The sequence below is a fragment of the Larimichthys crocea genome, chromosome VIII (genome assembly GCF_000972845.2).
Source record: "Larimichthys crocea isolate SSNF chromosome VIII, L_crocea_2.0, whole genome shotgun sequence".
Taxonomy (NCBI): Eukaryota; Metazoa; Chordata; class Actinopteri; family Sciaenidae; genus Larimichthys; species Larimichthys crocea.
The window spans coordinates 16824629-16852392 of NC_040018.1; the positions used below are offsets into that span (position 1 = coordinate 16824629).

Genomic DNA, 27764 nt, shown 5'->3' on the forward strand with positions numbered 1-27764 from the left:
AGTCACACATACGACACAGCGGAGTGAAAGAACACCTTCTGTATTCATGAAAAATGTATAAAGGTGCTAACCGCTCCACATTTCTCCGTGTTTCTGTGTGTGTATGTGTACATGTATGTCGTGCACACGGCTCGATTAGATCAAGCTAAGTTGAAACAGAGGGAGGCACTGAAGCGTGACAGTGTTTGTGTGGTTTTGTGTATGATGGTGGATTTGGAGAAATCCTGTTGCTCCGCTCTTAATAAGAGCAACAGCACACTCATGTCTGACTGAAGCCGCCTCCAGAACCAAAAATAATGGATAAATCTTTTTCCACATTAATGTTCATGGTCTAAAAGATAATGCTGGTGGCGGACAACAGCCGGAAAATACAGAACAAAACATATAAAACGTAAAAAAAATAATCATTTGATCTTTGTTCTCCAGGTGTTCTGCTGGCTTTACCCGGTGTAATTGCTGTCCTGATGCTGACCAAAGTGACAGCTATGCTCATTTGACCGCTAGTACCAAAGAAATTTTTCTAGCACGTTTGATAACAATTGGGATGTCCTGCTTGAGGTCAGGAGCATTGGAGGGCAATTAAATGTTGGCATGCTGACTCTCTCACAGCATGAGTGTGATGAGGCTCCATAATTACCTTGCCAACGTGCCGAACCTGAAAACCCATCACTCGTTACAGGAGTAAAGATACGCTTTGCAGTCAAGCATATAAACCGTTTTATAGGAGCATCCTATTGATTTCATTTTGACTGCTTTTAATCACTGCATCTTGTTCCCCTGGGATATCTACATTTTGGGGTAAGAACCAGGGTAGTTAGTCTTCATGTGTGAAACCCTATGTCACAAAATTGGCCGACCATTTTGACAGGAAAGCAAGACTGCTTTGATTGTAGAACTCATTTTTGTTAAAGCCTCAACAACAAGAGTCACCTAACATGAAGCTGACTTTAGGGCTACATTAGTTTGAGATCAGGGTTGATGTTAAATAATGTAGAGACATTTCACAAATAAGCATACTCTCTTTGGTGAGCATCTACTTTCTCTCAACGAATGGCTTCATGGTTCCTTCAGCAATTAGCTATTTGAATAAGGTTTTACAATGAGTTCAAACACAACAGCACGGTGACCTGGGGCTGGCTGCAAATAAGATTTTACTCTAAATCACAAACTTAAAAATCTTTTCAATTCTGTTGATTTCAAAATGCCCTGAAATATAAAATCACCTCAGAGATCTCATAAGTTGTTTAATAGTAGTACCTGTAGTACAGAGTTTTGGAATATACTATTGGTCTTTCTGAATTTTATGCTATCTGAAGAAAGATATGTGATTCAGCAATAAGAATTAAGATGATAAAGACTTTAGAATTTGTTTCTTATTCTTTCCATTTATGAAAATTGTATTTTATCTCTATTATACTGTATATTATATTCATATTAAAACTCTTCATCTGTTGTTAATAAAGACATGACAGATTTGCACTAGAATGCATTGGGTTTTTTTTGTTTGTTTTTTTATTTTAGTGAAAGACTTTAATTCCTAGAAAATTACCTCCGATATATGTATAATCTGAGCCTGTTATCCTGTAGATTGTGCATTTCCGTGAGCAAATTACTGCATTTATGTAGGACTGTATTCTAGCAACCATTGGGGAACATCATATTCAAGTTTAGTTAAAAGAAAAACCCTGCAGAACATATAAACTTTTAAAAAGAGAAACGCCTGAGGAGATTGCATTTCATTTCTGCAATTTTCTTCTCTCAAGTGGACAATATAACATAAAGAGATAGATTTCTTTTTTCTTCACTGAGAATAGCACACCTGCGCTGCAAAAGACGTAGACACACACACACACACACACACACACAGATTTGATCCTACAATGGCCTAGTTTAAACCCTCATACACAAACCCCAATACAAATTCAAAGGCTTACTGTCTCCCTCTTTTTCGTGAACACATACTTAATATTCCTGTTGCCCTCTCGCTCTCTTTCTTGCCTTCTGCCTTTCACTCTCTCCTTCTGTCTGTCTGTCTGTCTGTCTGTCTGTCTGTCTGTCTCTTTTACTCTCTCTCGCTCTCACGCACACAGGTCTTCCCTGTCTTTCAGCTTAAGCTGAGATTGTCATGGAGTCATGCAAAGTTTCAAGTAAAGAACGTCAGCCAAGCACGTCAGATTAACACAAGGCTGGCTCCACTAGATAGAGCACATACACGCACACATGCACACATACATCAAAAACACGTGCGCATCCTAAAAAGACAGACACACTTTGGTTTGCTAAGACTCTGACTGACTGACACATCAGACATGAGCGGATGGCAGAGAGAGAGAGCGAGAGAGAGAGAGAGAGAGAGAGAGAGAGAGAGAGGGAGAGAGGGAGAGGAAACAGAATAAACAGCTCGGAAAGTTCAATGGGTGAAAATTCAGAGTAAAAAACAGTAATTTCAGACAAAAAGAAATGGACCACAATTATGTAAGCTAATTCTGCTCCGAGAGAAAGACACCAAAGGTTGGCCAAAAGTAAGCTTTAACCTTACATGGACAAAGACATTGGTCTGTGCCATACAACAGTCCAATAGTTATGTAACAGACACTTACACATGCATACAACTTACAACTGTTTGTGCAGCAGATAGCTGTGTGTATAGATGACTGCTCTAATGATAAATTGATGGGTAATCTTAAACATAACAGGTTTAGCATGATGTGTTATGTAAAGTACAGCTACTCTTTGCACGGATCTTTGTTATACACAGCACTTGACCTCTCTCGCCCTCCACTCTATGTCTTTCCCTCTCTGAATATTAAAAAGCTGACAGCAATGTGGTCATTAATATTAACAGTCTTCATGCATATGTAATAACATTTAGTCATCATGGATTCAGCACTCACGATATCGTGATGATGAACAGCGAACATGTTTTTTACTCACCAGGTAGTTAGCCGTAAGCAAAAGTTTTCTATATTGATATTGAGTTTCATTAGCATCATCAGTGAGATGATGTTCATCATTAACTGCAATCCAAACTCTTTACTTCTTTTTCTGCCCTCTTCTCTGTCCCTCGGTCTCACTCTTCACCTGCCCTGCTTTTTACAGAGTCGTGTAGTTAAATAATTGAAGTGGCAAGTGTGTTGAGTCTTGGTTAAAATAGAGCCGACGTTTGCAGTGGAGCACTTGATGGCTGACCTCTTCAACCTTCCAGATTGGAGTCTGGATAAATCCTCTGCACTATACTCTGCCACACTGACACTACCATAGAGTCATTAATATTGCTACCAGCCATTTATGTCATAACAGGTTGCCTGGTATTTATCAGGGCGGGAGCCAATGACGTGCTGAATCTGTTCCTTTTTCTTACTAGGCATTTGTCATATTGAAGATAACATTTCGGCTAATTCTCCAAACTCTATCCTTACTCTTACAGTCTCATTTCTATTCCAACTCTCTTTCTCACTGTCTCTCCCAACCAGTCTCTATTACACACCGAAGAGAAATGCAGTTGAACAAGTGAAGCACCGTTACAATCAAGTGTAGAGACAAGAGCCAACACTGGCAGTGGAGTGGAAAGTAACAAAGGGCAGAGCTCTACTTGGCCTCTACTGGCTGGTCTGTCTGCACATTCAAACACTTCAGACTCACACATGCATGCTTCATAGCTACTGTTACTACACACACACACAAAGTGCTGTAGGCACAAATACAAACTGATACTGCATACATGAAACCATGTGCACCATGTGTGTATTGATATCTGCTGACCTAATGGATGCTGGCTATAAAGGAAACTATGATACATTTTTAGCAAACACCTCCAAGAAACAGACAAGAAGATGTCAACCTAAGAAAGTGGGATGTTCTAATATTGGATTTGTCTTTGCATCATATGAAACAACTTAACATGGCTTAATTTTGGAGGTGATTGGCCTTAAACTTTGAGAACCAAAGATCCAAACCAAACCTACTTCTCCGGCCCTAATTCCGCATCATGAAGCTGTCATACATGAGGTGACACATATGAGGTGTCAAGCATTTTAAGCTCCTAGTGTTTGAATTTATTTCTTTATTATTTAACTCAGTTGTAAAACAATAATTTGATAATAGCTAAAGCGTTGCTTACTGGCTAAAAGTGTATTTTGGCCTCAGTGGCTCCAGTAGCAAAACTCTTTTAGATAGACATCTCTGGTTTGCTGACTGCCTGGAACTGAATTTGTTGCATGAGCAGTTAGAAAACAACCAAGCAACTGCTGGCAATCTGCTGGTTTGGTTACCACATGCACAGATGCAGACACACACACACACACACACACACACACACACACACACACATGAATCAGAATAATCCTTGAATGATTTTGGTTCTCACAGTGAAAGCTGTCAACACAGGCCACAACTCTACAACCCAACCAGCGGGAGAGTGTACGGGAATTGTGTGTGTGTTTGTGTCCTGTGAGTGTGTGTTTGTTGCACTCCAGTTGTCGAGGGAATCTGACTGCTGATATGCTCATTGCAGCCGAGGGCAAGACAAGTGTGTGTGTGTGTGTGTGTGTGTGCGCGCGAGTCATTGGTGGTGAGAGAAAGCGACATTTGGGTAGGCAGGACATGACCTGTATTCTAGACAGAAAGGGACACAACTGGTGACCACACACAGAGACAACAAATAAAAGCAAATATGAGATAAAAAGGACATTTAAACTGCCATTCTCTGGTCTACTGACTACTTAAAGTGTTTTACGACACTTGTCGCACCAGCAACTGAGCTCTCCCCATGCCATATCAGAGCAGAATCTGATGTGACTCTGACTCTTTGCAAAGAGCAGCGTAGATGCAAATGGTGATGTCATGTCTGTGGAAAAATCTACAACCAAAAAAGCCTCTCTCCTTCTTTGGTATGTTTGAATAAACAAACCTGTGTTCACAATAGTCCTTTCCATGGACGTGATGGAACAGTGAGACTTCACACACGTTAATCATCATTGTGCATCTTGATGACTACTTATAGTTGATTTCCAACCTTTCTTGCGTGTGACCCCATAAAATCAGTGCAACATGTCACAGCCTTAGTGTGGAAATGAGCTGTGAGCTGTTTAATCAAAGAGGGATTTTCTGTCTCAGCTTCTTTCATTGAAACATGTCACAGGGTCGTAATTACAGGATGCATGTATACTGCAGCAGCAGCTTTGGCACTTCTACTCTACGTTTGTATAGGTCACTGGTGTTTTGGCCTTGCTTCGAGTTCAACATACAATCATTAAAGTTGCATACATGAATAAAATAGACTTGAAGCGTGGAAACAAGCTTCAGGCTGTGTTTATGCGTGAGAGAAACGCAACTTGCTATTCGGCCTGTGTAGACAGCTGGATTGATTAAAATAGACGTGAATCTGTTCAGTCAGATGCATGTGACTCACGACATAAAAAATGTGGCCGAAACACTTTCTGTGGAGACGCATCGTTAATGTGAACAAGAATCAGTAGGTCAAAAGAAATCACCCACGTCCTCTTTGAGTCATCTGTCACCTTTAGGCGGTTTTGATGGGTCCTCTATTGGTGCTGTCAGTACTGTCTTCTGGACTGTTGGCCTTATGAAACAGCGTTGGATTGAAATGAAGGAGACAGAGTGAGAGAGACACCAAGCAAGAGAGTGAAGGAGAAATACTTATGCGAGTCTTTGCCTAATGCTACCTTCTGTGTGTGTGTGTGTGTGTGCGTGTGCGTGTGCGTGCGCGCACGAATGTGTTTTGATCAATGAGCAAGGCGTTCATGCAGTCAGCCTTGTTAATGTGTCTGACTGGGAATGACCCTTAAGGCGTGAGGAAGGACAGATGCATTAGGGAGACAGAGAGAGAGGAGAAACAGAGCAATAGAGGAAAGCTGTTTTTTCTTCAGGGTGGCTTCATCCTTCCAGAAGAGCTTTTCTTAGACTTTAAAATTAAACTGCTCTGCCAACTGGCAGCACTAAACAGCCATTCTCATGTTGTGAAACACTCTAATTGTCAAACACTGTAGGAGCAATTAAGACTGCTGATCAAACACCAGCTCTTGATGTGACTGGACAATGATATGTAATTGTGTCTGAAATAAAAAATAAAAAAAACATATTCAGATTTCTACTAAAGGATCATGGTGAGCTCTGGAACTATTTTCGGTCTGCAGCATTCCAGTTTTAACTTTCAACTTTTAAAATGTGTTTTCAAACACTGAGTACTCTTTGACAGCATGCTATCAGTGAGCTACCTGTTCATTTATTCAGAGCGTCACACCCCGAGTGCATACTGGCCAAGGAGAAGAGTTCAAACTTCACCATAGTGAATTCTATTTAGGTAATCAGATAAACTTGCTGGCAGGAGAGCTGCCACTCTGCAACGGTGGAAACGCAGGGTGTACACAGCAGTGAATGTCAACTTTAAACATGTGACTGACACTAATTAATTATCACTTACAATCTTATTTTTGTCACATGGTAGCTTTAACTGAATTTGTACTGCAAAAACAAGACAATGAAATATGAGTTTAAAAAGACAGTTTTTAGAAAGTCTTGTTGTTGTTTTCTGTGAATTCATACCACTCATGACTGTATAATAAATATGATGTGAAAGCCAGGAGAGTTTAGCTTAGCTTAGCATAAATACTTAAAACATCCCTCTAAAGCTCTTGAATTAGTCATATCTTCTTTGTTTCAGTCCTGTAAAGACAAGTTAAACAACAAGTAGTGGTTTTACTGGGTGTTATATGCAGGACTATTTTCTGGTCTGGAGTAGGTTCTACATGTCCTGACATATGTGTGTGTCTTTGTATGTGTCTAATACTGTCTTACAGTGTGCACACTGTCCTTAAACTATTCAGGATAATTTTAAAGGAGTTAGTCAGTTTCAAAAGGTTAATTGATGATAATGCTTATGGTTTTATAACTACATGCAGAGAGATTTGGCAGTGGAGATGCTAATACTACTTATATAGGTTGCTGAGCCAAAAATCAAAAAAAAAAATTGCTCAGGGTCCAACTCTGTCTGGAGCTGGCTGTGTTTGCCAAATCCATCTGTGTTATGGCTCCAGCTCTGATTGGTAAATGACAGGACACACATTGAAAGCTGGATGTGACTCCCGGCTGACTGGCTGGCTGGGTGTCCAAAGCCGCTCTAAAGGGGATTGTTCAAATGTAACAAGGGGACGATGGTTGGGGAAGCATTGTTTTTTTTTTTCTGAGAGGAGAAGCATGCTGTCTATAATCTGTGTTAATGCCATGATCCAGGATTTATTTGGTAATTTAACAGAAAAGCTTCTGTAAATATTAGACTTTTTTTCAAAACTGAAATTACAACATCATTTCAAAAGCCTAGTTTTATATAAATATATGTGTCTCAAAACATGAGACATGCACAAGGTGGGAGTCATTTAATCCTCTACAAATGACAGCCATTCCCACGTCCTTCTCTTAGGTCAATGCCACCTGAAAGGCATCACCGCATATTTGTTGTCCTAGAAGCTGAACTCAATGCGATGGGTAAAATAACACATCTGTGAAAGAAAAGTTAAATATGACACATTGTCAATTCATTAAATGCCACTGTCAGAATAACAAATTCAACTGTGATATGTGAAATTGTCATAGTGTGGCATATTGCCAGATTTTAAAGTTACACTGACAAGGTTATGGCAATGATGATTTCAGAAATCATCCTTGTGCAGGTTAGTGAACAGCCTATCGGCTGTGACAAAGATCTAACAGATTTACCTGGTAAATAGCAGAACATGATGACATTGAAAGGGCAACCTCTCAGCAGTACAAATCAAGAGTAATGGTGGTAATGTTGACAACAAAACACTTAGATGATAGATGTTTGACAGCAGGGCATCAGATATCTTCTACATCAGATCTATCTGCACTGACAGGGGTGAGGGCAACTTCTCAGCAAGGCAAAAATTATCTTATTTTCTGTCTAATATGTCTAATCCAACAACAGTTTCTCTTTGGTGGTGCAGTGACAGCTGCATGTGGCATCTCATAATGTATGTCATGCGTATGTTTTGGCTCTAAAGATGGCAATGTCAGTCTGGTCGTCAGTTGATTTACCACTTTGTTCCAGTCTAAAATGTTGTGTCATGATATTCATGATGCCCAGGGAATGAATCCTAATTATTCTGGTGATGACCTGCCTTTTTCTCAAGCATCACCATGAGATAGACATTTGTGATTCTGAGTGAAATGTCTTGACAGCTATTGAATGGTTTATTCTAAAATTTTGTACAGGTATACCCCTCAGGATGACTCCTGACAACTTTGGTGATCCCTTAACGTTTCATCTAACACAGTCAGGTAAAATATTGAGTATGATGAGTTGGATGTTGGTTGCTGATTAATGAATGTTGGCAAAGATAGTGATCATGGTTAACATATGGCGACATGAGCACTTAGCTCAAAGCTTTGCTGTGCATAATGGACACAATACACTGGTTGTGTGTGCAGTGCATGATCGTTGCAAAACCTATTGATAACCTATTTCAGTGCCCTTCAGTGAACACAGTCCATGTCACACATGAGGTTGTAGTGATGCTTCACTCCAGACAAGAGGCCTTGCCTATTTTTTTCTGTGTGCTGTGTGAGGTTCTGAGCATAAATAGACAGTGAAAATGATCTGTTCATATTATACCAGCAACATAACATCACATCATTTCACTACATGTCTATGCCATGTACTGCTGGCATTTTACTCAACACCTTCTCTATACATTTCGATTCAAATCCCTCTAGCTTATCTGTGGACAGAATGTATTCATTTATTAACACCGCTTCCACTGTATTATATGTATAAGCAATGCTGTCCGTGTGGACACCAAGCAGGTCAGCGAGGTAGCCATCATGCACTGTTAATGCAGTAAATGTGTCCCGGCCATTAGGTCAGCTTACCAGAGCCACTTGCATGGCTGTAAACTCTTAGTTTTGATGTATCTGTGTTTTGTACACCAACAGAATTGAAAATGTCACAGCCTATTGAACTGCCTGTAGAGTGGAACAACCGGTAAAACTTCCACCTCGGCAGCATTCACTTATCACTTACGTATCCCTATATATGTCTGTGAAATCAAATACCAAAAAAAAATACTGTCAGCACTAATTAGTATGTATGTGAGGAGAGGAGAGGAGAGGAAGACTGCATTAAGCCTATGCAACATATCAAAGTAGGAAAAAGGATGTGCGCTTGATACATAAAAACATCAGGTTGGTTTTGGATGATCTTTTGACTGGCACCACCTCTCATACCGTAACCAAGACGACAGCAATACCGAAAAGACTACTGCGCGGTGTTAAAATATGGATTTTCTGTTTTATTAAATTTGTAACTTCATAATGAAATAAAACCTAACCTGGTTTCACAGAGGAGGAGACGTGGCACATCTGTCCTTACTCTGTATCTACCTATTCACCCTAACTTCCCTCCTACCTTTGTATTGTACATGCAGTTCATGAGCTGAGTCATGATTTGTGAAAGTAAATAGCCCATGGACTGACAGCATGAAGACAGACTGGTAATAAAGCAAGCCAGTTATCTTCACCTCATAAGACCCTCTTGTGAAAAGAAAGATGAGCGAGTGAAGAAAAGAGAGAATGGGATGGAGAAAGACATAGAGCCATAGAAGTATGACGAGACGCTTCTAAAAGGTAAAACAAAGAGCTAAAAGGCTGCAGGCAGACACTCTATATCGCTCTTCTCATTACCGCTCATCCAAATCATGTGACTATTATTAATCAGATGATGAGTGCAATTAAGCAATTTTCATGGCTCTATAAAGTAAAACCTCCTGCTACAACCCAGACTACGTGTAACATCTGTTAATTGCAGGGAACCACAAAGAAATACACACATCCCTGACACAGCCACATGAGCGACACAGAGAAGTATAGATAACACATGAACACATGAACAATTTGATCATGATTATGATTAGCCTCTGGCCTGTAATTATAGAACATAAATGCCCTGATTGGTGGACACAGCAGGAGCCTAAAAGGCAAAAGGGCAGCTACCTTGAAATAACAAGGTGCATATAATCAATAACATAATGCACTATATGCTGAGCAAACTAAGACATATATGTATAGTGGGGTACTGAGCATTATGACTAAACTATTGAAAACGCTTGAGAAAACAAGACAGTGTTAAAAAAGTGGCAGCCACAGCCTTGATTAAAAAATTACATGCACAAACCACTGTGATTGTACTGTGATTAAGACAAAAAGCTGGACCTGTGTAAATGCCATGCAGTGATTATACTACGCAATTATGCTCTTCTTTGGAGTAAACATAATCACGGTAAGATATCACTGCTGTCAGGTGAAACCCCATGTATCTCTAAAATGTCAACTTCTGCACATTAAGAAAACACTCTTGTTTTAAGCTAGATGACAGTGCAGTTTTGGAAAAAATGCAAAAAGGTTTTTAGAGGGTTTAAAATGCCAGAGGGCCTGAAGATGTGTCTCGACTCATAGAGGGAAATGTAATCACGGTCTGAATTTAAAAGCATGAAAATCACCAACATTTGAGTCCAACAGCAACGATATGCGCAGTACTTTGCATGAATTGTGAGAAACCAGTCTCATGATTACTTTAAGTGTGATCATGATGCACTTTTGTGGTTCATGTTCTCCACACATGACAGTCCACATGCTGGTCTGTGTTTATGGGTGCAGCGTTGGTATCTTTATGATATTTTCTGTCAGCATCACCCCATCGGTCTCTTTCTTTACCCCCAATCATTTTTCCTGCTCTTTCACTCTCGTCATGAAAACGTTTACGACTTGTGCCAGGTAGTTAAGGTGGGACAACATGATGTCTTGAGTCTGTAGCTGTGTGTGTCTGCAGCTTGTCGGCGGTGTATATGTCTCAGTGTGTACCCCAGGGACAGGTATGTGTCTCTGAATGTGTGTGTGTGTGTTCTATTTTAAGGCACATCTCAAACAGAATGCATCTTGGGAAAAAGTACGAGTTCAGCCAAGCGAGCATGATTCTCAGTTTCTCTTTTTCTTCTTTCTTTCCTCTCCTTTACTCATTATTCTTTTCATTTCTTATTTTTCCTTCTCACTCATCTTCTCATCCACCGCTTTTCATCTTCTGAACACCTTTCTCTGCTGTTCCAGTACTGTAACATTTCTGAATACTTCCAGCTACTGACAGTGTTTGTAAAAACAAATATATGATTTGTTACAAAGTACTTTGTAGTAATTTCATCAAAGCAACTAATAAAAGACACAAAAAAAAAGCAGTTACGAGAACAAGGTACCACTAACTAAAATCAGGCAGACGTGTCTATTTTTAACTACAAGCAAAGACTTTGGAATTAATGTGAAAATGACTTGAAAAGCCTCCTATCCTCTCTTTGGTATTCAGTGGATGCTCCTCTCGACCAGAGGAGTGCTTGGTATTCTAGGGATTGTCTGCTCTTCTTTCCTCTTCAGTCTACTCTTCTGCTCCTCTCTCTTTTTTCTCACTTCTCTTCTCTCCTCACTCGCTTCACCTCTCGTCTCTTGCTCCTTGACGCACCTCCTTTGTTTCTCTCTTCTGCTCCTCTCTTCCACGTATTTACATCTGCTCTTCTCCTGTTCTGATTTCTCTTTAGGCATTGCATTCTGTGATGCATGCATATGTACATTACATATAAGTACACAGATACAATACTATCCATCTCACAAGCACCATAAAATCAAAATCTTGACCACAAAAGCCTAAACGAACGGATCTGATCTGAAGTGGCGTGTTAACAGCAGTGTCTTTTGGTTTAAGCATTATTGGATTATTGAATTTGGGAGCGATTCTGGATTCTGTCCTCTAAATGATCTCTTCCATTACCACCCACCACACCACACATTTGTATTAATAACAGATAAGAGTAATTATGTCATTAAAAATTTGACCAAAATATACTAAGAAAACAGATCAAGTATCGCTGAAAAAGCTGAAATGATCAAACATAGGATAACTCTAAGGCTTACTGTGTTTAGCTTTAGTATTCATGATATGGTACCAGGCCTAGAATTTCTAGGTGAAAAAGGCCACTTGGCCCACAACAGGGCAATTACTTCGAGGGCACAAAGGCCACATGCCAGGGCATCAAGGCCATGAGTTATAAAACGCAAATTTGATTCACTTAAATACACAAATCCATCTCCTGAAGAGCAGCGTTTTTGTAATTGTGGTGCTGATGAGGACATTTTTTATTTAATGTTTTATTGCCCTGTGTATGGTGACTTGTGGTACCTACATTTTGGAAACAATTAAGCTGAAAAACCCTGATTAGTTTTGGTTGTCTGGAAGTTTTCCCTACTCTGTTAACTTTTAGCTGTTTTAGCTTTGGGCAAGCCACGGGACTCTGCTGCATACCATCTGCTTCTATCTATTTCCAACATAGATTTCTTGTTCAATATATATATATAATTATAAGGGGAAAACATATACTAAGGTTAGGGTTGCACCTGGCTCCACCTGTTAGTGGGCTGAGTAGCCATGTGAGTTAATTTAGTAACTGCATGAGAAGATCACAGATGTGTTAAGAAGCTGGATACAGTCTTCCACATGTACTTCTGCATTGGGTGGCCTATAGAACAAGTTCCCTATGACTTCTGCTGGCTAAGCCGCTAACTGCGTTCTGATGTAACCCTCTGCTGATTGGAATTGGGCTCAAATAATTTAATTATGCGGTTCTTCTAGACATTCTAAATGTTGAATGAATAGATTGAAGTTCTGATAGTGAAATAAATAAGTTTTCAAGGGTCATGACACTCAAACGACAAAAAATGCATCCACCATTTCACAGATGCTTCTTTTTAAAAAGTATTTCCCCCTGTGCATCTCATGATTGATTGCTGTCATTGCAGTTTGATCACTATATCAAACTCTCTTCCTGGGGGACTTGCACCGCAGGATACAGCTTTAAAGCTCACAAACAAAAGACAACTGAACAGAGGTCCAGTTCAGTAGAGACCTGCATTTAATTTTAAGAAAATATGCAGACTTTGAAATGTATTATCCAGAAACCTATCGAAACTCAACTCCATTTTCATCCTGTATTTAAGAGAACATGCTATTAGAAATCTCACTTTTATTGCAACAGTACACTGAAAATAATCACCACAGTTCACCTACTAGTATCACCAGTTGCTCTTTTATCGCCTTTTTCAAAAAAGCTGGCATTGAAGTAAAAAAAAAAAGGAAAGAAAAATGCACACACACACAAAGAACTTGCAACACGGTCACGGGCATGCTACACTACTATTGCTCTTTGAGGAACTTCACGAACTGAGACATGCTTTTCTTATAGAATGGAACAATGCTGGTGTACAATCAGACTCTATATAGAAATACACTCACTTTCTAGGTTTATTAACTTAGGTACACCTACCTAAAACCAATGTGATCTAATACAATAAATCCCCCTTTCATGAAGGTTATATTAGTCAGTTTTTTGTTGAAACTGTTTTAGAGAGGCAATGTTTCACCTTTATGGTCATCTTGAAACCTGCAGTTTGTGATACTGTTAAATTGTATTGCATTAGAGGTATTTCTATATTTTGTCCACCTCATTTATATCAACGAAACCAAGCTAAATAACAGAAACACCTCTCTAAAGCAATACAATTCAACAGCACCACAAACTAAAACCTTCACAATGGGAGGATTTATTGCAGGACTGTTGTATTAGACTGCATTCATTTTAGCTAGGTGAACCTAACAAATATATCTAAAAGTTTGCAATGCACATAACCAAAAATGTTTTTCACTAACACAGAATCTTAAAAATAATTCATAATGCCACTGGATGTGTATCAGGTCTTAAAAAAATAAATGACCTGGTGTAGCAGGTAACTATGTTTGTACAGGAAGTGTAGTTCTCCTTTCTCCTGCTGCCTCCACTCTTTAAAACATGCCAAAACACACATAGAGAAAATGAAAGAAGACTGAGTGAAAGACGTTGCCAGTACTGCAGTGCACTGCTATAATGGCAGAAAATAGCTGAATGCGTTTCAATTATAATAGCTGTTATTTAGTTTATTCATACAGATATTTGATTATCAAAAGCTTGTGATTATACCTTTTTTAAGAAGACTTCTTGTTCATATGGGACATTAAAAGGCTGTTACATTTCAATTACTTGCGTGATACAGTACTTGATATAAGAGGGAAAAGAAAATCTATATATAATAATGGATAATAACGGAAAGGAAAAATCTCTTGTGACCCTCACCGCCTACAGTATAAGGCTTTAACTGTGGAACTTTGAAAAAGACAAGACAGGAAAGGAGTCAATTTGGCATATGTATCCAAGTCAGATCTTTTATATTCAGTGGAATCGTGTTAAAAGTCACAACCAGATTTGATAATATCATAATAATAATCTGCCTCTTTGCCTTGAAAGACAGTGATGTGTTAAAAAATTAAGATGTGACACAGAGTCAGAAACTCAGCCAGTTAAAACCAGTGAGAAACTGAAAGCATGACTGAGTCAGAGTGAGTGTAGCTTAAATGACAGTAAGCGAGCACTTTCTGTAATCGAAGATTTCCACACAGATTTTATGAGCCCTGCTTATCACCAGAGAGAGAAACACTGAGGATAAAATGGGGGCACCGAGATATGAAAATACCACAGAAATATTTTATCTCTGGCCCCCCAATTCCCATTAGATTGAAATGTAACTAGTCATAAGAGATAAGGCATCCCCATAAGATAATCTTAACTTGGGAGGTCCCATGTCACATTATCAGATAAAACTGATACTTTATCCAAATGTAAACATATCTGAAGGTCAGTGAATGCAGGATTAACCTCTGAGGTCTGTGTGACTTTGAAAACACTATTTCTAGTAGAATATTGAGCAGAAATATTAATACCACTGCAGCATCAGTAGCCTCAGATCCCTCATGATCCCAGTCATCAAAAGTTTTTAATAGTAGGCACGCTATTCCACCAGTCTGAATGGGGCGTCCCCCAGGATAAAGACTCAATTAAGAGAGGTACCAGTGGTAGACAGGGAGATCACTAAACCTGCCTCTAACCTGACTGGTGGGCAATGTGTCCTGATTCAAAGACTGGATCTTTTGACAGATGTAGCCAAGTCCTTTAGAGGACCTGAAAGCCTGAATGACCCAGTTCCACCACCACAGACTAGAATCCTCTAGCCTCCCAGAGAATAAAACTAATGGTGCCTTTTAAATGTAATCATAATGTGCATAATCACCATGAATGCAATATTAATAAAGAGGACAACCCTCCTAAATTTCTTTAGTTTTACTCTCCTTGTATTCCTCTGAATGTCACATACGACAAACATGCTAAATTTAGATGAGAATATTGATGAGTAACCTTCTTTATCTTAAGTCTGACTACAATGTGAAAACTACAATATGAAATTTTGATATTCTTGAACCTTTACCAGAGCTGAAAAAATAGCAGCAGTCAATTTTGTGAGAATCAAAAAAAACAACTAAACAAAAAATAGTTGAATTTTATGTGTTTTATTTTAAGTGGCTGATTTAATTAATTTAATTTCCTTTCGCACAAGAAGTGATCACTTAAAGCTAAATTATCAACCATCTGCATTTGCTCCCCACTCTCAACAAGAAAAGGGTGATTGTCTGGGGAAAAAGTGGTGATTCTTCTCACATCTGAATGGAATAGTAATTGCAGGGAGACATCCATTAGAGGTGTAAAAATTATTTTACTCATACAGATTCTCTGGTAAAAGAACATAAATCAGGGCTCTAACTTAACTAACAACCATCACAAAATGCAATTTAAAACGTCCCGAACTACAAGATAGTTAGCCTGTCGAGATTATAGAATGGCTGTTTTTCTACAATAAAGTTATATGGATAATTAAAAGTCATGCATGGCATAAATAACTGATTGATTAAAACATAAACCAGCTCACATTTTATTAAAACATGTGTTATATATAAATATTCATTTATTTATTCAAATTACTATTAATTAAATTCATGAATCAATTTCTTTTTTTCTTTTATATGTTTGAAAGCTCGGTGTGTGTGCATACTGTATAAGTCTACCAGTCTGACATGCTGCAGTCGATTGTTTAGACCAGTGTTTTGTTATTTCTTTATTTATGACACCTTTCCATATTTTTCCGCAGTGGCACGCCCCACAGTTTGGGAACCACAGCTTTAGACAGTGATGCTGGACTGAAAGACAGTGTTTGACTAAAACCATGTGAGTTCTAAGCCTGAACAGCTGCCTGCGTCCTCAGATAAGTCCGTGAATGCTGATGGACACAGTTTTGTCAGAAATGATTCATATACTTAACTCAGCCCTGAATATGGTCTGATATCTTTAGCTGCCCAAGAAGACATGTCCACCAACAAAACAATACCATGGATGTGCTGAACATTTCCGAGGTGTAAGTGTCAGCATATATTCCACCTTCTGCTCTTAGCGACTGTGCTGAGAGACGAGTTAGCCCAAAGAAACTGAGGATAACATAAAGGGTGCCAAGTTCAAACCACTCAGACATCATATTGACTTTACTACATGGTGGGAAGCTGATTACACGCTCGCCACAAGTGCATGTGTGTGTGTGTGTGTGTGAGAGAGAGAGACAGAGACAGAAAGTGTGTGTGTGTTGGCTCCGACAACATGCTTTGATGGCGGTGGTATCACCCTTGAACACTCCTCTGCTACTCCACCATGAGCACACACACACACACCACACAGCAGGATAGTTGACATTGCTGCTTAGATCGATGTAGTTGACTACTGCTGGCGTCAGTAACAACAGCGTTATATGACACACTCCCACAGTGAAGAGCTTCCTATGGCGTTCCAGTCAATATGGGTTAATGGTGTAATGGACTGCTTCTCCCTTTCCTCTTTCACCGTCCCTCGCTTTCACGCTAGCTCTTTTGCTGTCTTTATCTTGCAAGCACACACACATGAATGGACAAATATGTAGCAGCACCTGACTATCTAAGTTAACGAATCCACCGGTAGTGCTTCCTTCCTTTAATGATTTGCTGTGTTTGCTCTAAGACGCTTCCCTGCTAAATCCATTGGCTTTGACTAAACTCGCCATCCTATTATTCTCAATGAAGGGCACACAGATACTGATAGGAGCAGGGGCTAACAGGTCGATAGAGTGCTAAAAAAGGGGATGCAAAGGTAACAGAGGAATGCACTAAATGCCAGAAATCATAATCAATAATATCCTGCTGAAAAAAAAAAAAAACATTTTGCAGAAAGGTAGGAAATGACATTTTTCATTTCCACTTTAGATGTAAAGGGACTGTACAGTTACATATTCAGAAACCTAACCTGTATACACTAAACATCTCAAATTTGTCTTTTTATGTGTGTTTGTATGTGTGTGTGTGTGTGTGTGTGTGTGTGTGTGTTTGCTGATTTTCATTTACATGTCTGTGCCCTACTTTAAGACATCCTATTATATACATGAAAGCAATTTTCATAAACATCACATTTTGTTTACACCAAGCCCATTCATTTGAGTCATCTCCACCATTTCCACTTCAAACAGCTAATATTTTACATGTATATATAACCAATTTCATCAGTATACATGCAACCCATTTCCTCAACAAGCTAATCAAAAGGAAATCCAAATGACTTTATTTTCCTACGGAATGACTGAGACTTGTTTACCCTCTAAGTTTCACTCAGATAAATTGAGTCTGTGTTGCTGATGCCAGACCTACAAGCTCAGTAATTCTCTGACCTAATGAAAGAAATTATTACTGTGAATCTATAAATTCTTAACATAGAACATAGGCAATCTTCTAAATCAGCAGCTACATCGTGTTCAGGGGAAATGTATGCTGATAGAAATGTAGCTGATGATTACTGCTGATGGAGCTACCCACATGGATTCAAAAGTATACTGACAAGAGCGATGTGTGATAACGAGTTTAGGAAACAATGAGTGGAAAAATATGTATTATGCAAGTCAACACTGCTTTTAGCCACTGGTGCTTGTGAGCAGATGGTAAAATGCATTTCTCCCTACACAAAAACAGCTTGAGCACATTCGTTCATGATCTCTGAACCTTGATAACTGAACCCCCTGAAGCTTTGTATTGACTGTTCTTTATTTAGCAAGCTGGCCAACTGGATTTAACTTTGAAACCCAGCAGGCTGGTCGACTGTCATTCAAACAGGGAAATTAACTGAGCAGACTGAACAGAAAAACAAAGTACAGTATGTGGTGAGAAATGGGTTTCAAAATGCAACGTGGAATGGAACGCGCAGTTAGATATTAATTAAAGTAGTGATTTAAGACATGATGGGAACTATCTTACACACAGTGCAAAGCAGCTAGTTTCAAACTGGCACAGCTGTCATTTTCATGCCCAAAATAAGAAATCAATGGTGTAGTATTTTTTTCTACTATTTAACGGCTCATGGATGCGCAGCCATGCCAGACGGCCAATCCCAGGGCGAGTGGAGAGGGTTGCAATCCACAACTACACCACTAGCTGCCACTAAATCCTACACATCCCGATCCTTTAAAAAATAGGCCCCAATAATTCAGATATTACAGGCCAATCCTCAAAGATAGTTCTTTAAAATTCATTGGTCAAATGCAACAATCCAGATTCCTAACACATACATTTATTTTTATCTACAGTTTCCCCAGCTACTTCTGGTCTTTTTAATCACACATATCTGTAATGGTTGATCATGTGCCCCAGTTTCTCTTCAAGTTGTCTGGTGTCAGTATAGGCCTACAGTAGTTTGTCCACCCTATATTCTATGGGGGAAAACAAATCAGTGCATAAATAAACAAAAAGCAAATCCCATTTTCTCCCTGTACGCTCCTCGCTACTACTACTTCAAAACTATTTTTGTCTGGTAAACTTGTGAGGTTACTCAGCCTGGTGATAACAGTTTGACCTGTCGCCGTCCTTTCCGCTCCTCAGGAGTTGCTGCTGACATGACAGCTGCTTCTGTGTGTTGATTGAACAGTTGGATGCACACACCATGCGTTGCTTCTGATGTGAATTTGCAGTAAGGGTCTGTCAAAATATGTAATATTTAATTAACCAGCCAGCTAACCAGCCAACAATACAACTACCTTCCAAAGGTATTCACAAAATGACCATAACCATGTCATTAGGGATAAGCAAGTACACATTATCTGATCTGTATGTGTACTCTGAATGGGTGGGACTTAAATTGGATGTGGGTGGAACCTGAATTGGTATGGGTTGATCACAAGTTTCTTTATTTATTAGAAAAGTTTTTACAGAACAGCCTCAGATTTTTTGTCAGAATAATGGATATTGACACATTTTATTTTGATAATAATCAGTTATATAATATAATAATTGGCAACTTATCCAGGGTGTACCACACCTCTCACCAAAAGCCAGCTGGTATAGGCTCGAGCCCCCCCGCGACCCTGATAAGGATAACTGGTTACAGATAATGGATGGATGCTCACTTTTCGGAAAAAAATTGATTATCTGTACCAGGACTTGTTCATCAGAGTTCTCGCTCAATGCTATCGTTCATCATAATTTCATTGTCAAAAATATGAAAACTTGTCTTTAAAAATCACAACAAAACCCAACCTTTTTGTTTAATCTGCCAAAATCCCATAGTTTATATTCATATTATGTCACTACTCCCATCTGCAGTAGTGCAATTTTCTGCAATGGCTATTTGCAGCCCTCTGAGATTTACTAAGGCGAAACTCTGTAGTATAAAGGCACCGCTAAGAAAATTATCTGGCTAGAGGCATCGGAAAAACTCCAGATGAATAAATCTTTCTTATGTGTAACATCATGTCTAAGGACCCCAAATCCCTGAGCAGGAGGCTGCGATCTTTTTGCATCTCGTCCAATGGTTGGTGGCTACAGGGCTCTTGCCACAGTGCAAAGCCTTGCATCAAGTCAGCAAGATTTGGAAGCTCCTACTGTAGAAGTGTTCCTAATGGATTCTCCACCAGTCTACACAGCAGAGATTGGGGAAGGTTGGGGGGGGCTATTGAGGGAGGGAGAGAAGAAAGAGAGAGACGGTGGAAATGCCAACACCAAAGGGGATGAACAATTTTACAGATATATACACATTCAGGCATGGACACTCACACATTGCATGTGTAATGCAGTGTAGAAGTGATAGCCCATGTTACCATGTATAGGTTATTATACATGGTAACATGCCATAACAACAAAAAATGATAACGAACAAAAAATGCCTGTGACCTGTAACACATGCACTAGAACATGTACACACACAGGCCGGCCCGCCTCAGCCTTCCCTCGTCTCTTCTGTATTCACATCTTATCTTTATTCTACCACCGTTGCTTTTCCATAGTGGTCCCTATGTAATCTCCAACACTGGATAAGCCTGAAATTTGTGTGTATGTGCTTGTGTTTAATGTGCAGAGTCCCTTTAAAGGGTTTCCAAGTCGTGTTTTTCACAGAAGTCCCTCAACAGGAGAGGAAACTCTGCAGCTAGCCTAGGGACTGAAAAACGCACACTCGGCCTCTTTATTTCAAAGTGTGTGTGTGTGTGTGTGTGTGTAGGTGGGCGTGTGTGTGTTCGGGGAGAATGAGTGTGGGAGGTTGAGACTTTGAAAATGATGTTTTTACTTTGTCTTAAAGTTAAAGGTGATGCTGGAAGTAAATAATCTCTCTTACCCTCGCTCTCTCTCTAATACACGCACACACACACACTGCTGGACTGTGGCGCATATTGTACATAATCATCAACAGTTTATAAATAATGGACCTTGTTAATTAGAGCAGTTCTCTTGTATTCTTAGTCAAGAAGTTAAATGAGAATTGTTAAAAATTCCTTTGTTCTGAAAATAATTACTTTTATAGTCATTTATATACTGGCCTTAAATCGCATTTACCCATTAAAATTTAATTTGTTAATAAAATGAGATGTAACAGTTCTTCATTTGGTACACAATTAATCTTCATCATCACGTTGTATTTATATAGTATTATGCATCCATAATAATTTCAAGCTAAAAAAGATCTGAAACCCAGAGACCAGTAAACATACTGTATATATTTATATTATGACAGTAATAAACACCAGAACTGCATTAATTCATTTACATGTGTTTGATACAGTTTTGCTTTGTTTCAGGATAGTTTTATACTGTTAACTATTGTGAAGAAGAAAGTAAGTCCTGGTATCCAGTGTGTTAGGGTAGCAGCACTTAATGCTCTGCTCAGGGGAAGTGCTGGTTGTGCTTCTTGTTGCTAAGCGACAATGGCAAACTCATTTGAGGCAAGGCGATCTTTATAAAAGTTTAAATATTTATTACTTTTAGCATTTGGCACTGCGAGTCCTAAACACATGCTAAGCTCCCAGCAGCAAGACATCTTACTTTTATATACGAAAGACACAGTGGAGAGAAAGCCCTAGTGGACAGAAGGCTCTAATCCGTACTGTTTCCAACAGATCAATTGCTACGGCTTCAGGTCTAACTCCTGATCAAGCAGCTGTAAGAGCATTTGCTAACTGACCCATTCCTGAACATATAGGCAACAAATATAGATATTAAATATTCTAAAATACTTTATTTTATTTATTTATTGCAGGGGGATGAGACACAGACGGTGTTGGGAGAATTACATGTGACAAAAAAAATCATCCATCTGGGCTGCATCTCAATATAATATACCATAAGAACATTCGTTCATTCGCCTTCTCCCACTTTATCCGTTATCGGGTCGCGGGGGCAGCAGTTTCAGCAGGGAAGCCCAGACTTCCCTCTTCATAAAAACATCATCACTATAAAAAAAGCACCTCAGATTCTTCCTTTTTTTAAATAAAAATGTTTCCAATGAGGATGATGATTATAATATTGGTCTGGCGATGGTGAGATAACTTCTGTTATGATATAACACTATATATTTACTGTAGATTTGGCGCAAGACAACAAATTCGATATATAGACAGATGGATTCACCCCTCCTCATGTTTATTTACCTCTTCCTCATCCTCCTAGCCATCTTTCTCCACACCCCTCTTTTACCCAACCCTGCTCTGTCTGTCTGTCTGTCTGTCTGTCTTTCTTTCTTTCTTTCTTTCTTTCTTTCTTTCTTTCTTTCTTTCTTTCTTTCTTTCTTTCTTTCTTTCTGCTTCAGGGCCAATTAATTGATGATCATCTTGTCTTGCAGAGCTGGTATGCAAAGTTGCTTTTTTTTTAAAAAAAAAATTGCAAAGCCTTGCTTTCCCCCTCTTACAGATTCATGTGACCCATGCTCCCTCCTCTCTCTTTCTTTTTCACCACCATCCCTCTCTCAGGCAACTGGGGTCTCATCAGTTAGCTACGTGTTCAGACTTATAGTTCAATTTGGTTTCCTTTAATAAAGGGAGAGAACAGAGGAAAGATTTGTTCACAGAACTGTCTACGTTAACAGAGAGAAGCTGACAGACAAACAGGGAAGACAGGTTTTTAAGGCCGATAAAAAGACAGGGCCCAATAGATTATTTGTTAGTGTCAATTAGTTTAAATGAATGGAAGCAGAGAAAGAATGTAGAGGAGAGAGAATGATAAAAAGGTGTAGGGGAGTTTAAACAAAAGGTAACAAAAGAGAGAAAGAAGATGTTGAGATTGTCTAATGATTCTGAATCAATATTTTCTTTATTGCACAATCGTTATTTGTCTAAATCAACTTATGTAGAGTTCAGTTTAGTCATTTATTTTGTGCTTTCTTTTTTTATGCCATAGGGAAATTCGATTGAAGCATAAAGCCATAGCAATGACTGGGACAACAACCAAAATACAAAGACACAAACATTAAACACAGTCACAGCAAAACATTAACAGTACGCTAGGAAGAGGTTTTGGGGGTACGACTTTAAACGCTATAACAAAAGCAAAGAATGTGTCTAAGGAAAAATCAAAAACAATAATAAAAAAACAGTTTCGAAATGTGTATTTAGTAGGGAGAACAAAACTACGAACAACAGATTTCTTGAAGTTTTCAGGCACTGAGGGGTAGTGTCAGTTTAGGGATTAATAGACTCCAATAATGTATAACAAAATGTCCACCCCCTGGACCAGAGTCCTCATGGACGTGTTCACTGTTATCTTGTCTAGTCTATGAGGGCACTGAGCCACAATGGGATAAAAAATGTACTAGAACTGAGCATGAAATAGCACTACAGATCTCAAACAGTTATGAATTCAAGTTCTTGACCATTTGACCTATCGAAAAGCATTTTTATGATCAGTATTCACATTTGCAAATTATGCAAGATATGGGCTGGGTTTCCTACTTTCAACAGCATAATAAGGATAGAAGTTGGGTTAAAGGATGATTAACATTACAGTGGATCTGCACAGTAAAAATGTCCTTTTACTGAACATGAACACTGTTAAAATCCTATTCACATCAAACATTCCACTCAGGATTCTCACATAGTAGATAGGTGACCGCAGTATTTTTCTTGGTTGGATGAAAACAAACTTTTTCCTGGTGAACTCTGCAGATTACAAAGAGCATTCAAAATTAAAGCTGAATGGTGGATCTGCTTTGAATTCAGACCTAAGTGATTAAAGTCACAGGGGTGCTTCTCAGCTTGCTTGAAATCACCTTTTTTCTATGTCAGGCTTTGAATAGGAGTTTTTTTGTTGTTGTTGTTTTTTTCTCACGAGTCAGCCATGACCGGGTTGGTATTAGTGGTTTTGAGTTAGCAGGAATCTTTGAGAGTGGTTAAAGTTGCAGTGTGATTAACACTCAAAAACACTAAAATCTCTGTGAAATCGACTGACAATTTGAAAAGACCAATTTGTCTTGGTAAATGGCTATGGATATGATTTGCATAGCAATTATTTATTTTTTATTTGAGGAAACACAATCCTTTGAACAATGCAGACTGACTTTGACAATTGGGGCAAGGGGCAAAAATGCAGTTAAACTTTTTCAGGACATAGATCAATTCTATGATAACTGACCATTTTAATCGATTTCCAGGTGTTTCCATAACATGATCTACCCTGTGTTAACTGTTCATCTTCCCTCTGATAGCCTGCCGACGGACTACCAACTAAACTGGATCTGTACATCTACATGAATTAAATCGGCTGTATACATTTATTTTTTATTTACTGTTTAATCTTCCTTTCTATCTCTTTTGTTTTGCTATTTTGTTCACAGTATTCACCCTCTTTATATTTGTCTTAGCCTCTTAGCCTTACAGGCATAAATATCAAATAGACCAGTTAGTTGAAACTTGCAGATCGTAACTGATAACTGATCTTATATACACAAAAATAAACAATTTAACAAAATAATCCCTTGTTTTGATGCATGGATGCATCTTCTTCACAGACACACACACACACACACACACACACAAACACACACACATGCACTGCGAACATATAGATTACCATTTTACACATATCAAAACAAACACAGTCTAGGACATCAATAAAAAACAAAGCAACTGAGAAAAAAAAGACATTAGCCAAAAGACCTATCAGTTATATGCGTGCACACACACATACAGTACGCAGAGACAATCACAGTCACTCCTGAGGCAACAAACACACTTAAGGGTCCCCACAGATGTGGAGCAGAACAATGGAAAACAAATAAATAAAAAATAAAGACAAAGTATTTCCTGGAAAATGTTGAATGGCTGTCAGGTTTGCTTTCAACATACACCAACACACAAATGACACATATCAATGAATACACACACACACACACTAGTATACACAGACAGAGAAGGATAAAGGTGTATGGGGGGCATTTTATGCCAGCACGCTGTACTAAAACGCCTTAACCGCGTCGCCCACGCCTGCATAAAGAAAAATACACGTTCGATACGCGCGTGTACAGGCACGCGTATTGCGAGTACACCAAATAATGAAGGGTGACGGGTGATAAGTGTCATGCCATGTCAACTCAGCGGACGCCTGTGCGCACGCTCGTCTCAATGTACAAATACTTGTTTACTTTATGATGAATTTTGAGTTTAACAGCTGCTTCGCTTCACAATTTAAGTAGTCCATGTATTACCAAGAAAGACAGATGTGACAGTTTAGACTAGTTCAGTCACACATGCACACGTTAAGGCGTCTGAAGCGTTGGCTTTAGTACAATAGTGACGCCTATAGCGTGTGAACGCCTACAGTATAACTCAATAAAATAATCCTGACAGCTCTGATGGGGCTTGGGATTCATAAATTATATTTTCTTCTAAACAATCCCGTATGAACCTGAGACTATGTGTAACAGCTGATCTGTGTAGATCGGCTGCAGAACATAGAAAATGAATAACTGTCATGTCCTGATGATCCAGTGTACCTCGTGCGTAAATGCGCACAGCCACTTCCTCAGTTTCGCGCCTGAGCAATGGTACAGTCCCTGATATATCTCAACATTCATTTAGTTCAGTTGCTCTCATAAGAATGAGAGAACCGCCCGCGCACATAAATTGAGACGAGCGTGTGCACAGGCGTGTGTTCGCACGTGGCACGGCACGGATGACCCCTCGCCATCTGATTTCCACAGACACTACACAGTGTGTGCCTGTACGCTCATGTAGAATTGTACTTAAGAGTCACGCGTGGTCTTCATGTCACGTATTTGAGGCGTAGTTCACCCGTCACGAAACCGTCACGTCGGCGTATGCGCAATAACGCGTGTGCAGCGTCTGTGTGTCGCCTACATGACGCCAGTCTGTTCATTGAAAGTGAATGGAATTTACACGTGCACGTTAGACGTTTGATGTCATCGCATAAGCGCTGTGCACGCGTTTTTAGTATAGTGTGCTGGCATAAAATGCCCCCCATAAAAGGTGAAACACACACACACACACACACATACACACAGGGAGTAAGTGTGCATATCTGGTCTCTTGAGTTTGTCTTTGATATTTAGAGTTCATGATTCATAGATGAGTTGTACGTGTATGTATGTGCATGCATCTTCAAAAGGTCAGCATGTGTGCCACATCCCAACAGGCACATAGGCAAGGAAAAGTCTTGTATATTCCGTTTATAACACACATATAGGATACATAGAAAAACAACATGAAGCCAAGAAGTCAACACAACAAGCAATGCTCCTGTCAGAGAAGAATATAGGACAGATAAATACATAACTATGTAATGTACATATATAGTGTAGGCTATACATTACAGTGGTCCCAACTAATGTGGGGATGACCAAGACAACAGCTCTGGGCTGCGAGCCAAGAGAACTATTATATATACTACTATTATTTTACCACGAAGAGTTAATCTCATCAATCAAAAGTAAGGCTCGGGCATACATATTTGCTCTGAGTCCAGAAAAAAATGCCTGCATATACATTATGCGACTGCCTGTTCATCTAATTCTGAACAAAAAATAGTTCAACCCCTGATTTCTCTGCACTTAAATTTACTCACACAATCCTTAAAAAGCTAGATTGACAGCCTGAATTATGCACCATCTAATCAAAATCCAAAAATGTTATCAAATCACTCCAAGCAGTTGCATCATATCACTGGATGCTTTATAATAAACAACATATTATTCATAACTGCAGCACAGAAAACTACTTATGAATACTTGCCAGTAATAATCACAGCATTATTTTTATTTTATGTTGCATACTGTGGTACTTGTTCATTAAAGCTTATCTTATTCACACAGCATTTTCCAACACAGTTCAATCCCTTTGCAGGCAAAATCTGTCATCACTTTTGGCTCAGCCTTCATACATCACTCATACATTGTCTTACCTTCGTATACAGCTTTGAAGCCCTGTGCACTGACGGCAAAGTCTGTGGTAAACCACAAGGCCAATATAGATCCACTGCTGACTATAGGGGAGGGCAGCATGAATCCTGACAACCTGAAAAGCAGAAAGAAATGTTTCAAAGAACACATCTCTGAAACACAGCAAGACATTTAACTGTTGACTTCGAAAATCAAACTAAAAGCCAACATTAAATCTGAAATCCAGAAACACAGAAAAATAAATAAGTATGTCACAAGAAAATACAACTGTATGTGCTCAGTTTAATGTGTGTTCAGATGCGGTGGATAAGACCTCCAGCCCTGAAGCCATGAAAACCCCTGCTGCCCTGAGATCAAATCCCTCCAAGATCTTCTCTTTTGTGTTTTCCCAACTCCATGATAGACTCAGGTTTCCTGCTGTCTTCTTTACCAAGTCAAAAGAGAGTGAAGGGAGTGATTTTCCCACTCTCTAAAACATGAATTATATGAATTTCATACATCATTGAGCTACAGTGCATAAGACCCACTATTCCTGATAAACAACCATGTTGTGAGGCGGGAAAACAGAAAATAAAAATATATACAATAATTGAAGAATTTACATTAGAACGGTCAAGCTTGCATGATAGAAAAAGTCTGGCTCAGATAAAGGGAGGTGAGCTCTTAATTACACTGGATGCTGTGCTGAAACAGCCCTTTGAGACTTAATTGAGAGCTGATGGTTAAACGATTTGGGGAGGAGAATAGGGAGGACTGTGAAGGAACAAATAACACAAAACAGAAAGAGCTAAAAGTGAAAGAGATGTATAGTGATATTGATTGACTCACCTAAATAATGTAAATCAAAATTGTTCATGTAATGAAGAAATATACAACACAGAAACTAACATCTGACATTCATATCGTTCATACTGGCATGGAATCCAATAACCTCAAGGTGAGCTAAATAACTGAACTTGCTGCACTTTATATAGATGCAGTAAGCACAGATGCAGCTTAAGTTAGGCATATAGAGCTCCATAAAGACTCATTATCATA

General features: G+C 39.1%; 1 protein-coding gene across 1 annotated transcript in view; it reads right to left on the minus strand.

The window, feature by feature from the left end:
* LOC104927904 (CUB and sushi domain-containing protein 1) overlaps positions 1-27764 on the minus strand; it is a 294884-nt gene that overhangs the window by 225898 nt on the left and 41222 nt on the right. Inside the window, exon 3 of the mRNA XM_027281351.1 lies at positions 26729-26841. Coding sequence (XP_027137152.1) covers positions 26729-26841 — 113 coding nt within the window. The remainder of the gene's footprint in view (positions 1-26728; positions 26842-27764) is intronic.